The 14,000-nt window shown below is 42.8% G+C and overlaps 1 protein-coding gene across 10 annotated transcripts in view; it reads right to left on the reverse strand.

The window, feature by feature from the left end:
- Positions 1–7,227: 7,227 nt before the first annotated feature.
- The window catches only part of mpp7a (MAGUK p55 scaffold protein 7a), a 132,545-nt gene continuing 125,772 nt past the window's right edge, over positions 7,228–14,000 (reverse strand). For all 10 annotated transcript variants that reach the window (XM_069512552.1, XM_069512550.1, XM_069512547.1 and 7 more), the window contains one exon: positions 7,228–9,514. In XM_069512552.1, the coding sequence (XP_069368653.1) occupies positions 9,335–9,514 (180 nt within the window). In that variant the 3' untranslated portion in view covers positions 7,228–9,334. The remainder of the gene's footprint in view (positions 9,515–14,000) is intronic.

The following is a 14,000-nucleotide window of genomic DNA, read 5'->3' on the forward strand; positions in this document are numbered from 1 at the left end:
GGCGCAGCACCAGCGCTGGCACAGTCAGGCCCAATCAGAGAGGAGTATTGCTCCTTGGAAATATTATGACATGTACTTGAGGAAGGCTCGAAAGCAAAAGAGCATCACTGTGAACAGACAAACATAATTTGGAGAAGGACTTCGCCTGCTGACAGCTCTGTTGTCCGTCACATCCTTTACTCAGGTCACAGAACAGTACACCTCTGTCACTTCTCTGTAGTTAAATAATAATTTTGTTATAATCCAGCGCAAGAGAGTTTAAACTTCAATTCTTTTTTTTTTTTTTAATTAGCGTTATAGTACTGAAGGAGATTAGTACAATATTGATGATGGTATTTACACTTCATCCTTTTTTGTTTGATTTATTTTTTGTTTGATTTAATGCAAGATATTTACAGAACTACTGTTGCTTTCTAGCACTTGTTTCTCACTTTGTATTTGTACTGTGTACAGTGCAGTCTACATTTTAGGTGAGAGAAATTATCATTGCTTTGGAAGACACTATATAACCTGTCTAAAGTTGGGCTGCACCATAACTAACCATAACTTATGTGCCGCCAAGTCCATGCTGTGCTCTACCCGGCAGCCACAGCATGAGTACAGGTACGCAGTTAGATCAGCATCAGCGTTTGTGTTTTGTGCAGAGAAACATTCGACTTATGTGAAAAGAGAAAAAAGAAACTAGTCGGACTGTAACAGTGAACAGCAAATGAAAGACGGAGCCCCGATGAGCTGTTGCCCCCAGAGGCAAATTCATCCTTGGGCTCTGAGATTGGCTCTATATTGATTATTTAGTCAAAAATAGACTGATGCAAGTCCAAGGAGTTTTTTAATTTATTTAGATATGATTGATTTTATAGTTGATGCCAGTGCTGCAACAGGCATAGCTTGACGATCAGCTAATCGCCATCACTTGCTTATTGTTCCCAAACAGTAGCCTCTCTCATGCTCAGAGAAAAGGACAGCTGCACTCAGGGAAGAATTTTGGAAAAACAATATGTTTCTCTACAAGATTTTGACAAGCCAAGAAAAGGCAGTCAATGCCTGTGCTGTTCCAATGCAAACAGTGTAGTGTAATCACAAAGCTCTGAGGACTAATCAGCCTGTCTGCGGCCTGCGTGTGAGATTTGCTGCTGCTCAGACCGGTGGGGGTTCGGTATTAGCCTTGTGGCGGGAGACTCTCTGGAGGGCTGCAGAGCGGTCAGAGTGCCAGGTAGCCAGACTTTGGACCGTGGGCATTTCCTCTTTTCAGATGGCTTCAGTTAAAGGGGGCTCCACTCTCTCAACCCCTGACTGGCTGTGAAACAGCCCCTGTGGAGTGTCACTCATTAGGGCCAAAAATCTCTACTGCTGCCCGAGCTGCCGCAGCACCACTCCCTGCCATCAACACCTGCTAACACATCACACACAGGCTCCAGTTGACTGCTGGAAAGAATTCCCTTCTGCTCTCCTGCTTTTGACTAACAAGGCCCAAAGCATCTTTGTTTGTCATGTGCCCCTTTTCAGTTGCCGCTACTTTTTGACCTCATGCTGCATTTCCTCAAAAACACCTCAGAGTTCCAAAAGTTATCACCCTAGTGTGTAAAACGTATTAGTTATTAGTTGGCAAATGATAAACCACCATTAAATGACCACATTATGGTTTGTTTATCTTAGGGCCCTGCCACATGATTTCTTTTGCTTTGGAAGTTTAACTTGTGTGGAGCAGACCTTTTCACAGCTCTGTCCTCTGTCCACCAGGTCTGGCCTGGACACGACCCGGTAGCTCTGTCCCCATTCTGCTCTGCACATAATATACCCACATCCTCACTGGACCTAAGGCTCCTTATTGGAAATTACATCACCTCGTAAAGGGACGTGACCAACTATAAAATCTCATTGCTTCTTGTTATTCTTTCTTTGCTAAGAAGTCTACAAGACTCTACTCTAATTTAGTCCCCTCTTAATTCTTTCCACCTTGACTCTGAGATCATGTGAGCTTCCGTCATACCGTCCAGGTGGGCAGGCAGGTCATCAAGGCTGGAGCCCTTGATTAGAAACACAAACATCACCCAATGAGTGAGTACACAGGCACCCAACACTCTTCCTCATACCTCACCATCTAAAGAAAAAAAAAAAGGATGACAGTGTGTCAAAACACGACATGTGGAGCATGCAGGTTCAGGGGCCAGGCCTTGGCTTTTGGGGTCTGAGAACAGGCCGCTACATCTGTGATTGTCGGGATCAGGGTCGAACCGCTGTCAGCCCCTCGCTGTGTTGATACAGAGATGCCAACAGCTCCTAACATGTCACCATGTTTCCCAGAACACGGCTAACAATGTGCAATGTGCAAGTCCATCACAAGGCTTTTATGTGCTTTGCAGAAAAGATATACATTCTATCAACCTCTTGGGTTTCACAGGAGCACTTGTTTCACAGCTTGTTAAGTCTACTTCTGTTTTCTTAGAAGTGGAGATTCATAATGTGATGATGTGTCCTTGTGGATCTATGGTGCATGAAATTAAACTTATGTCTTCACATACAAGGAATCCAACATTTTTCCCCAATGAGGTCACACATGTCCTCTAAGGCGTCAAGACCACATGTATTTCATGTTATATTTGGCAATCAAGGCTATTGTGCAAAAGCCATAAAGTCCTGCACAAAGGACCAGATATTGAATATAAAATAAATCATAAAAACTATTGATTTATGTGCAGCCATTGTGAGATGATTGATATGATCTGATGCAGCTTACTACAGAACAGGGAATGCCACAGAGCAGCTATGTCAGCAGCAGGTGCAGGTACTTATTTGGTTTTAGTTTGCCAGGTTTCGAGGTTTGAATTACAGTTTATCATCCAGAGTAAAGTTCATCTGCATGTAACCGCTCACAATACCATGATTGCCACATCCAAATCTCAAGGTTTGTTTAAAAACAAACGAGACATTGGTAGTTTCATTTTGAATGTAGAATGTTTCATCATTCTTGATCACAGCAAAAATTCTATACCACATTAAGTTTTGTTGGATGTAACAAAATCAACCTAGAAGCATGTTGGTCCTATAGTTAAGCAACCATCAGTTAAAAACAAACTGACTTTGCTCGTCTTGATCTTTGTGTGGCTCTCTTCAGTGTCAGACGTTCATCAGCTCATCTGAGGCTCTACGCAGAGCAATGAGCTTCTTAGGTATCTTGGAGGTCTGGGGCTCAGTCCTTGTGGTGAAGCTTCTGCCACATGAAGGTAACTCTAGTGGAATTAATATTAATGACCAGTGACCAGGGACTCCTTGTAATCCACTTACTGTCATTACACCGGGTCAGCATGGCTACTGCTGCTACCCCAGCTGGACACACTGGTACATTCCATTTGAGTGGTGTATCGTTGGAAGATGGAGAAACACATTTTGCTACTTACTTTTGCATGTACTGGATTTTACAAAGTTGCATGGACTTGTTCAACTGACAGCGAAGCTGGAAACCTATCAGGATAATACAGACTATAAAAAGAATGCTTCACTGCAATGAAAACAGACACATTTGGAATGCAGGTGATATTTTTCTCCAGTGCTCACTCACCCTAACTAAGGGAAATCATGTCAGTTTCGAGACTAATTTGTAGCACACACGGGGAGGGTCGTGAACTCCTTGTGTGACCTCTAGCTCGAAAGATGACAGTTCAGAGTCTGTGTAATTAAAACTGCTTCAGTAGAGGCCAACAAGGCTCAGGGGAAGGCCACAGCGAAAAGTTTAAGAAAATACAGGTGGACAGCTCCATACTCCTCTAACATAGTCAGTGCCTTTGTGCAACCTCGGCCCCAGTACACTGCTTTAGCTCCACATGTGTCAGAGGAATTCTCAATGCAGAGGACCCTCCAGATGAACTTTTACCCCCTGCACTCATTTGAAAATGTACACAGAGTTGAGTTAACCTGTGCAGCCCTGGCAGGCAGTGTATAAATATGCCACCCTGCATTAATGACCAACTGGGCTACGGCTATTAGCCTGAGCGTGTTGTTATGATTTCCACACATTCTCATCAGCGTGAAAAGGTGTTCTCAGGATGGGGAGGAGCGAACAGCATCCCCGTTCACTTCGCACTCCCCCCTGCAGTTCCTAGAGTCATGTAATTGAGAAATACAGCTCAAGGTAACATGCCCCTAAGACCTTTGCTTAGAGACATGAGGTAATGGTGAGACTAATTAGTCTGAGGAGACAGGGTGGGTGGAAGCGGCCTGAAGTCCCATTAGTCTACAGTATAGTCTCCCTATGGTCAAGGGCATTTACGCCAGGATGGGGAAAACAGAGCAGCATCGCTGGCTGGCTCCGATGGTATGGTGATGGACTGAGTCACCACATGAAAGGCTGGGCACAGGCAGGGTAGCGGAACGCTGGAGAAGTGAAAGACTCTGAAAGAAAGGCTCATTCAAGAAAAAGACGAGAAAACCCAGCAGGAGTCTGGGAACCCCTCCCTCTTCTGCCTACCCACTTCTGATGTTCGTGATGTACAATTTGTCATGTTACAAAGGCAGGACTTATCACGTTGAGTCACGTACAGGATATTGGCTCTGACGCTGTAATTTTAACGTTGTAAATCAAAATGATTGCAGCGTATATCGTAACGCGAGACAGAGACATTTAGCTTTAATGGTTTCCGAAATGCGTCGGGGGGACGGAGGAGCCCACTATGACGAGTTGCTGGGCTTGGGACAGGACGGACCTTCTGACTTTTCCACAGCTTAATCCTGTCTGTTTGTCTGCTCAGCCCGCTGCTAAGGCCCTGGCCCTCATCTCCTAAACAATGGGTTCAGTTAATATATGGATTTATGGACATGAAAATAAATACATCACAAGGGTAAAAAGAGCGATTCATGAGCCCTAACAGCAGTGCAACAGGGGCAACATTAATCTCCATGATCTGAGATGAAAGCAGAATCTAACTTTCAATAAATCCTTGGGTTCCTAATGCGTTCTGTTAAACTATTAGAGTCGTCAGACCACAAAGGCGAATAGATGGAGAGCAGGTTTTTGACTTGGTGAACGTCAGTGTTCTGGTCCTGAGCTGGGGAAGTAATTGCCTGGTTTTCACTCACATGGCAGCTCACTAGTCAGGAGATGACAGAGAAAGATGAATAAAGATGAAGAGGGAAATTTGTTATTTTAGAGCAGTCACAGGCTGCAGCCAGAATTTTATAGAACTACATTAAGATTTATGAAAGTGTCTCCTACTTTGATACAACTTACTGAAGGGCAATGCCATTTCCTGCTGTTTCTTCATCATATACACCGACAAATGTACACAGACAGTTTTTTTCACTATTACATCATCACTCATCTAAAGTGCCTTTGCATATGTGGCTGATCCCTTCGTTATCCATGTCAGGAGGGAAACCTAATCTGAGAACGCATGTTTCTTGTCCTCCTCTGCTCGGAGCAAATACAGCACAGGATCCAGGCTGATGCAATGCTCTCATTACTCTAACGATGGCGTGGGCTCCTGAAGGCGCTAGCTGATGACAAGTCACAGACCAGAGAAAACCAAACAGCATGTCCGTCACTGCCTTCAGTGACACATCATCAGGCGCTGGTCGTTTGTCATGGAAAAGATCTCAGGAGTTCAGGGAGTATCTCGTACTTATAGGGCAACCGGAGTGCTATCAAAACATGGCTCAACACCCTTGACACATTAAGTCAGGCAAAGCCTAATGAACACAAGGAAAAAACTACAGTGGATGAGATAAGGGGTTCATAAAGATATTATCTTAAGTATGATGACTGTGGAGTGAAACGAGATCACAGAGATATGGCTAAAACCTGAAAACGGAAGATGGAAAAGGTGGCAGCCATTAGGACGACTCCCTGAAGTCTGAGATGAGGACATCTTCACCCATGACGAATGAAAGAGGTCCTATCTATCTTTTGTTTTGTAGTGTGAGTGGAAATGGGGTCAGTTCACTCACTTAGAACCTACATATATCACTGTCCAAGCATTTCCAGAAATACTGAACTCACTGAGACAATGCAGAGTGGCGTTTGTCCCGTGTTAAACATGGACCATTGAGCTTGATGGCTTTTGGAAGGGAAAACCTTGCTCACTTTCTTACTGGCTCTCAGTCTGCCTTAGCTCAGAGGGCACAATGAGCCAGCACCCTGCTCCTGTACAGAAAAGCTGGCAGCCTACGAGTCTCCCCCCGCTACTCTGCTTTCCTAATTAGGAGGAAAGACAGAGTGGGACAAAGACACAAAGAGAAAGTGAGGAATGGAATAGACGGTTCCTCCCGTCGGCCTGAGCGAGTGCCGTTACCTCCTCCTGACCTTTACTGCCACCTCCTCCTCCACCTCACAGCATCCGCCTCGGCTGTAAACGCCCCCTCCCCTCCCTGCTCCACAGAGCCATCAAAGTGAGCACTGTGGAAAAGAGGAAATGTGAAGGTTAGACGAACTGATTTGGATCGGTGGGGGATTTTTTTGGAACTCCATCAAGCGGAGGCCTGCCGAACCCTCTGGAGGGGACGTTGTTGGCTGGAGGCTGGACTTCTCCAGAGCCCACTTTTCCCACCCCCACGGACCCCCGCCCGTTCACAGAACCTCTGTTTTCAAAGGTCCGGTGACATCTGAGTTAGTAATTTGGCACAAAGCTGTAGCAGGACACTAGGGTTTAATTGGGCTGCAGCGCTCTGCTGGTTTTAGCATTCGCAACGTTCAGGCTCTTTTCTTCAATCTTGATTCAGTAAATCTACGTCTATTTCAAGAGCGCCACCTGGATGTCCAGGTAACAACTGAAAGTGCATTGAAACTCATTAATTAGCATTTTCTCTTTCAAGAAGTTTCTTATAAATATGGGCTAAATTTGTGAAATAGTTTCTGAATACAATAACAGGAATACATGTTGTTTTCTTGTTGTCACAGAACTTTTTTGTGTTTCTTAGGTTTTTTTAATCTTTATTTGACGTGTCCAGATTGTAGAGGCACTAAGAAGCCAACTTGAGAAGAACTATTTGACATTCATTAATTCATGAAACTGCATTCTAGGAAAAAGTACTTAGATACCGTCAAAACCAAAATCAGCTGTGATGGCTCATGGCTGATAAAAACAGCCTCTGATAGATATTTACTCTTTGTTTATGCAACTCTACACTTTGGACTGAATTCTCTGGAGCTGCTAAAAGATGCTGCTGGAATATTTCTCGCTGAATGCACGTTGCTCAGTCATGGATTAAAGTAATGTATCACCTAAGAAATGCAAGTTTAGTTGGATCTCCTTTAATATAAAATGCAGCAGTTATCAAGAACAGCATTTCATTTACAGCAAGAAATTAAAAATATATTCTGGAGAATGTACAAATCTGATTTGGAGCAATATAACTGATGGCGGCTGGTTCAGACATGAAGAGATGAACAAATAGAAAAAAACATATTAAAGGGGAAAAACTAAAAACAATAAAAACAACAAGCTAAGAAGTCCCTTTAAAACATGCATTATCATCCTGAAGAGCATATACGCTCGTTACCTTTAAAAAGAGAGGAATCAATCATATCAATATTGTAGTCAGTAGTAAAAAGGTAAAATAAAAGCACATGAAAATGATTTTGGGGATTTGGATTTGAGATAGACCTAATATACAGCCAATATTAGCCAATTTTCTAAAGTAAAAATAAGTATATATCTATTGGAAGAGTTTGACAATGTAGGAAATTTGCTTATTTTCTTTCTAAGTTCTACTGATACGACTCTCACATGATCAGGACGTTATCTTGGAGGCAGTGGCAGAGTTTAAAAGTATTCTCATCAGTATCTGTAAATTTTAATAATTAGCATGTATCCTGTTCAAAAAGAAAAATAAGTTAATAAAAACACAACTTTAGATTTATCAGTTTTTTTACATTTTCATAACATTGAAAAGCCATGCTAGCTGTTTTGATAAGCGAGCCCATGTGTATTGGATGCATGTATTGTTGCCCTTTTAATCTGTAAAATAACTTTCTTCAACAGGTTTTCACAACATTAGTAACAAAGAACCAATGATCTACATGAGCTGTTATAATGCTAATGACAGAACCATGATTGCTCACGAGCTACTTTTAAAATCAGTTTCTCAGACATTAGAGAAAAGTATTAGAGCAAAAAAAAAGAAAGGTACCGAGTAAGGAACTGAGTAAGTTAGACGGGGAATGGGAGACTCAAATTTGCAATAAACATCTAATGCTCGTAAAGTAGGTAGCGGCTACTTAGCATTACTCTAAATTAAAATCCTGGATGTGTGCTATGGGCCCACCATTAGCAGCCTCGCCGAAGCCATTTTTATGAGTATAAAAATAGAGCCCCCACCCTAATAAAACAGAATGGTGAACATTTTCTTCTAGGAGACGGCCAAGAGTGTCCAGTTCTGGGACTTTAAACGGCAAAGCTGTTATGCTGGGCACCTTCATATGAAGGGTGGCTTTTTAAAAATGCTCCTAAATGGAATATATAACACCTAAATAAAATAGCTCTGTATGTGCTTTGTAGGTGGAAAACTAGACTAGTGTGATGAAATCAAAACACTTGACTGAAAGAAGAGATGCCTCTAGAGTATAAAGCTGTCAGGACGAGGCTACCGCTAAGAAACAGGATTCTCTAAAAGTCTAGATATGTTTACAAAAAAATCACTGAAGATATTAGAAAATATATTAATTTCTCTTAAATTAAATTACACTTATTGCCCTTTCTTGCGAGTGTACCTGACAATGTTTTGTTTGGAGTAACAGTCATGAAAGCATTTTAGAAGCACAGACATATAGTAAGACAGAAGGCAAGTATGTTTTCTTTTCTCCCATTTCCCCCTCAGAGGTTGTGTTCTCTTACAGACATATACATGTACACTGTCCACTGAGAAGAAATATGTCAATCCCTTTGGTTTCTAATGGTCTAATGTTATAAACACACTGAAAAAGCAGCCATGGTTGGCGGCGTCACTGATGTGCTGGCAGGACTGCTGGTGCGATGATGATCCAGGCTCGTTCCACATTCTGGTTTGGAACGAAGAGCTCCAACTCATGGCCATTGCTGTGTGACCCGAACTGAGATCCAGTTCGATGTCCAAGGCCCATATTCTGGACGGACGCCCTCAACCGCAACCCCGTCAGATCTGGTCAGACCTGGAGATTCATATCCAGACTGCAGCTGAGATCTAAATCCAACCTGATCTCATGCAGGCAGCAACTTATTTTTAGCCTTGTGCACCTCAGGTACAGCAGTCTGGAGTCTTCTTTTATTCCTTTACCCCTCCCACATCCCTGATATAAAAAAGATATAAACCTTCTTGTTTTTGTGGAAGCCCTTCCCTTTTCTCCTTTTTACAGAAAATGTGGGTCTCAGGAGTGAGTCCAGCTGACTGGAACCCAGTGAGTCTCCATCTCAACTTTCTTTAGTGCCGACCGCAGCTCGCCGAAGGCTGCAGAGAGGTCATCGTTCACGATGACCTTCTCAAACAGGTGACCATGCTGAAGCTCCAGGGACTGGGCCGAGTTCACCATTTCCTGAAAGTCCTCCTCCTGCAGAACAGAGTGGAGAGAACAGGATGTAGGTGAAAATCATAAAAATAAGATATCTGCAAAAACCATGAAAAGCCATTCATTTCAGGGCTGCCCGTCTGCTGCGAAGAGAAAGCACCGGCCACCGTAAACAAGAGGAGAGATAATTCACATTTGGTAAACACAAATTGCACGGCCTTGAATTCACAAATAAGCACAAAGTGGCTCGTACGAGCCGGTTATAACCTCCCAGAGACATGAACTCTGGCACTGACCACACACTAAAAGTTCTCCATGCAACGACCTGACCTCAAGGAATTTTCATCATTTCCTCCAAAGAGTACACATGGTTATCCAGATCAAAAAAGAAAACAAAATATCCTCAAAATACAGAAGACAAAACATAACCATCATTTTCAGAAGACAGACGTGTAAAACACTGTGGATTATTGCTTGTCTGGATTTAATGTGTGAGTGGGAAACGACAGTTTGCTGACAGGGTTTCAGTTGAGAGCTCAGAGTGTCAACCTGCTGCACTGCTCAGTGACTCTACCCAAACTGAGCTGTAGGTGTGCACAGATCTCTCTGAGGCACTTCGGTGGAATTTCATGAATTAGACAAAAGGTGATGCTACAGATTCAGATTGTGAAAGTGGAATTACATACAGAGGTGCATTTTATTAGTTTGCATCTGTCTGTTAATTTGAGAAATCTCCATCTGTCTATGGAGAATTGGCATGTGTATTGCTAAGGGAAGAAGAGGTTTAATATTAATAAACTTTGAATAAACAGATGACCAGTGATCTGTAGCAGCAGCGGGTGGTACTCATTAACAAAAGTAACGTTGTCGTTTACAATAACACCGGGTTCATAACAACTATGAGCCATTCAATGTTCTGCAAACTGAGTCGAGCTTCACCGAACTTGAAGCTGAACAAGCAGGTGAACAGGTGTTTGTGCAGCCTCAGGGTTCTATGGACTGAGTCCTGCAGTCACACTTACAGTTTCAGAAAGAAAGCTGCAACCAACATCACCACAGAGCAAGCAAACATTTCCACCAAGTGTTTGTTTAAATGCAATAACCACAATTAGATTTTTTTTCACAAATTGAACTTTAATCTGGTATATGACATGAAACACAAAGTTCAGGACTTGGATTTGGCTAAGAGCCGTACGGCCAACACCTGAGACCACGCTCCGTTTGTCCGACAAACATATCTTCCACCTTCTAGTTATTTCCAGTGACGCTCTTATGACGGACAAATTCGGGCAGTAAATAGAAACAGTGAGGGAATGTAATTGGAAATGGAGATGTTGTTATTGTACCTGACCACAAACTACAGCATCTCTGCCTTACTTTGTTTACAGTCTGTGATTACTTTGCTCAATATTTATTTATTTCACACATCACAGGTTTTTGAACAATTACGCTGAAGTTGAATCACCGGCTCGCAGTTGTTTGCCCCCGCCAGCCAGAGAAGTTGCAGAAAATCTGGTCACAATATTCCCATTAGTTCCTCAGTTTCTGACGTTGAGTCGCGGCCAGAAAAAGTCTTTTTGCACAACATTATGATGTCATAGTGAAGATGACCTTTTACCATTTCAATACAGAATGAAATCTTTATTTTATTCTTTTAGAAATCTGTCTGAAAATCTGGTCATAATTAAACACATGAATTCTTGAGTTATGATCAAAAAACTTTGTCAGAGGTAAAGTAATTGAAACCTCCAACTAGTCAGGCCCGAAGAAGCCTTTTAGATTAGAGGTGAAACATCTTCAAGAAACACGAACATTTGTCTACAAACAACTCCTGTAGATACCACGACCTGGATGAGTGAAAATCTTCCCAGATTTGTGACGTGATACTTAACTTGACCTCAGACAATAGAAATATAATCAGCTCGTCCTGTCTTTGCCAAATTTGAAGAAATTCCTTGCATGTGTGTTCATGAGTGGGACAGGCCGATGAACAGATGTACAGTACATATGTATGACCCAAGGGCAGGATGCACGGACAGACACATGGAAACATAATGCTTCCAGCCATGACTGTCAAACAAAATCCTCCTCAACATTTAGATAAATAGACAGACAGATATTTGTTTTCTTTTCTTTGTGTGTGTGTCGCATGTTAGTAACAGCATCAACACTAATCCTGCAGAGGATCTCCTGCTGTGTTCTCACAACGGCTCCGCTGAACTTTCTGTGGACTTTATACTAGATGGAGAAAGTCTGGAGGCTCTTACTTGGAAGTTTGTGTTCACACATACAGAGGATGTTCAGTGCATGTCTTAAAGAAGCCATAGATTAAAACTGAAATCAGAGTGGATTTTTGAGACGATGTCGATACTGATATTTGAGAGTAAAGCATTTTTGATAAAAATATGTAATTAGGGCTTGATATTTTACTATTTAAACATAAGCTTTATTATAAATAACTATAAATAAATAAAAAATAGGAATCGATTACTAATTGCACAGCTTCGTTAGGGGCCTCAATTTCTTTGGCAGTGTGAGATCCATTAAAAGATGAGGACAAGAGGAGGGACCTGCATGAACCCTTTGCATGATGGAGGCTTGAACAGGGCTCCTCCAGAGGATGGAGAGTTTTCCATGTCTATATGCAAATCAGACTTCTAGTGTAAAGAATAAAACCACGTGCTAACTGGGAGGAATAGCCAAATAACATATTTTAAATCAGGTTAGGGGTAAACATTGCCGATCTGGGGCTCCTGTATTCATAGATAGAGTATTCTGAAAGAGCACAGGTATACATCTCTCCATGGTGGTCCCTCTGAGGCTTTCTGGTTTCAGCTGTGTGGGCTCTGGCTCATCCCGCTCTCGGCGCAACAGCACGGCTGAAGCGGCTGCCGCACTGATTTAGCCTCATGCTTTTACTGGGAACACTCAATGCATTTTCTGGACAGATACGGTTTACAGTGAATCCCTCTTGCCAAACACACAATTATAAATACATACAGATGCACATTCATGCGCAGAAACTCAAACACACACCCACAAACACGCAGGATCAAGCCGAGTGTGCGTGCGCAATGTGTACGCACATAAACACACTCTTATTGAGGCTGAAAACTACTAAAAGGCTCAGTTTTAAGAGACGCTCCTTCCAGCCAGGAGTTACTTCACAATGTTTCTGGTGGTTTTCCGCTTCATAATGGATTAGCAGCACAACTAAATATAAACACTCACTCGCTGTGTCACTTAGCAAAGGCCCTGTCTGCTTTTTTTGGCGGGGTCGTCTAGCATGTATCCATCTTGCAGAAGCGAACCCATGCCACCTCACAGCCTCATGTCTTTTTGCGCAGAACAAGAGATGTTTTTTATCATCCTGCGGGAGGATGACAGGAAAAGAAGAGGCTGGGACTAAAAGACAGATCAGAGAGGGCAGGGGGTTTGTTGACTCGCAGAGGAAACTGTTCCACTGTGGGACGATATTCTGTCATCTGGACCGCAGGCCCAGCAGGACTTCCACTGCCGGACCACTGTGTCCAGCGCCAGCACGACAACCCCTCTGAACTGTCCTGGCAACGAAATGGAACCTGGAAGTCTGCGCGCTGTACCGTGTGTGTGATGTTTCCATGTCCACCAGCGAGTCAGAGTCTGTCTCTAGTTAGGCCATTCCAGGTAAAAGAACATTAATCACAGCAGGACACCGCTTAACGGACGACAAGCTGGGCAAGGAGATGGAAAGAGAATCAGAAGACTTAAGTGAAAAAAAACAGTAACAAGATAGATGAAGGGTGAAACATAAAGGGCAGAGGGATGGATGTAATGAAAGCAAAAGAGTGGAAAGTGGAAAGCTGGGCAGGCAGGAGCCAGCGGATATTCTTTGGCATCCAGTGATCTGTGCTGGGTCGCTCTCCTCAGAGGGCAGTTTGAGCTGATGCCACTTCTGGAGGGCCAAACTCGAGAAGCACCAGGGACTCATTCATGGCCACAGCCATTAGATTGCTTAATTTCCGCATGAAATGATGTAGTGTCTTACGCCTGTTTAAGCACTTTGTTAGGCTGTTGACTCTCAGATTGGTTTTTACCACTGATGTTTCTCCTTGCTACGGACTATAAACGAGGTAACGTCTTTATGACTTTCATTTTCTCTACTTAATCATTAGATTTGTACTTTTACTGTGCCCTAACCCTATAAACCTTTTCAACACTTTCATCACACAAAACACGTAATCTTTAAAAGCACCAGACACACACAATCACACACACACACACACACATACACCACGTCCTCAGCAACAAATGTGATTAATTGATGCCAATAAAACACACCTGTATTACCTATTTAAATCATAAAAAACCCCAAACATATCTCTGCCAATTAGGTTTTGCTTGTTTCTCCATCATTCCTCAGCCCCCTTTTTTAAAAACCTTCTCTGACTGGTTGCCAGCTCAAACAATGGAGCTAAAGTCAGGCCGCTGTGCTGAAACAATGGGACGACTGTTCCTCAGCCTTTATCATTAAAGCAGACCTGTCTCT

Source organism: Paralichthys olivaceus, chromosome 17 (genome assembly GCF_024713975.1).
Source record: "Paralichthys olivaceus isolate ysfri-2021 chromosome 17, ASM2471397v2, whole genome shotgun sequence".
In the NCBI taxonomy this organism is placed as follows: Eukaryota; Metazoa; Chordata; class Actinopteri; order Pleuronectiformes; family Paralichthyidae; genus Paralichthys; species Paralichthys olivaceus.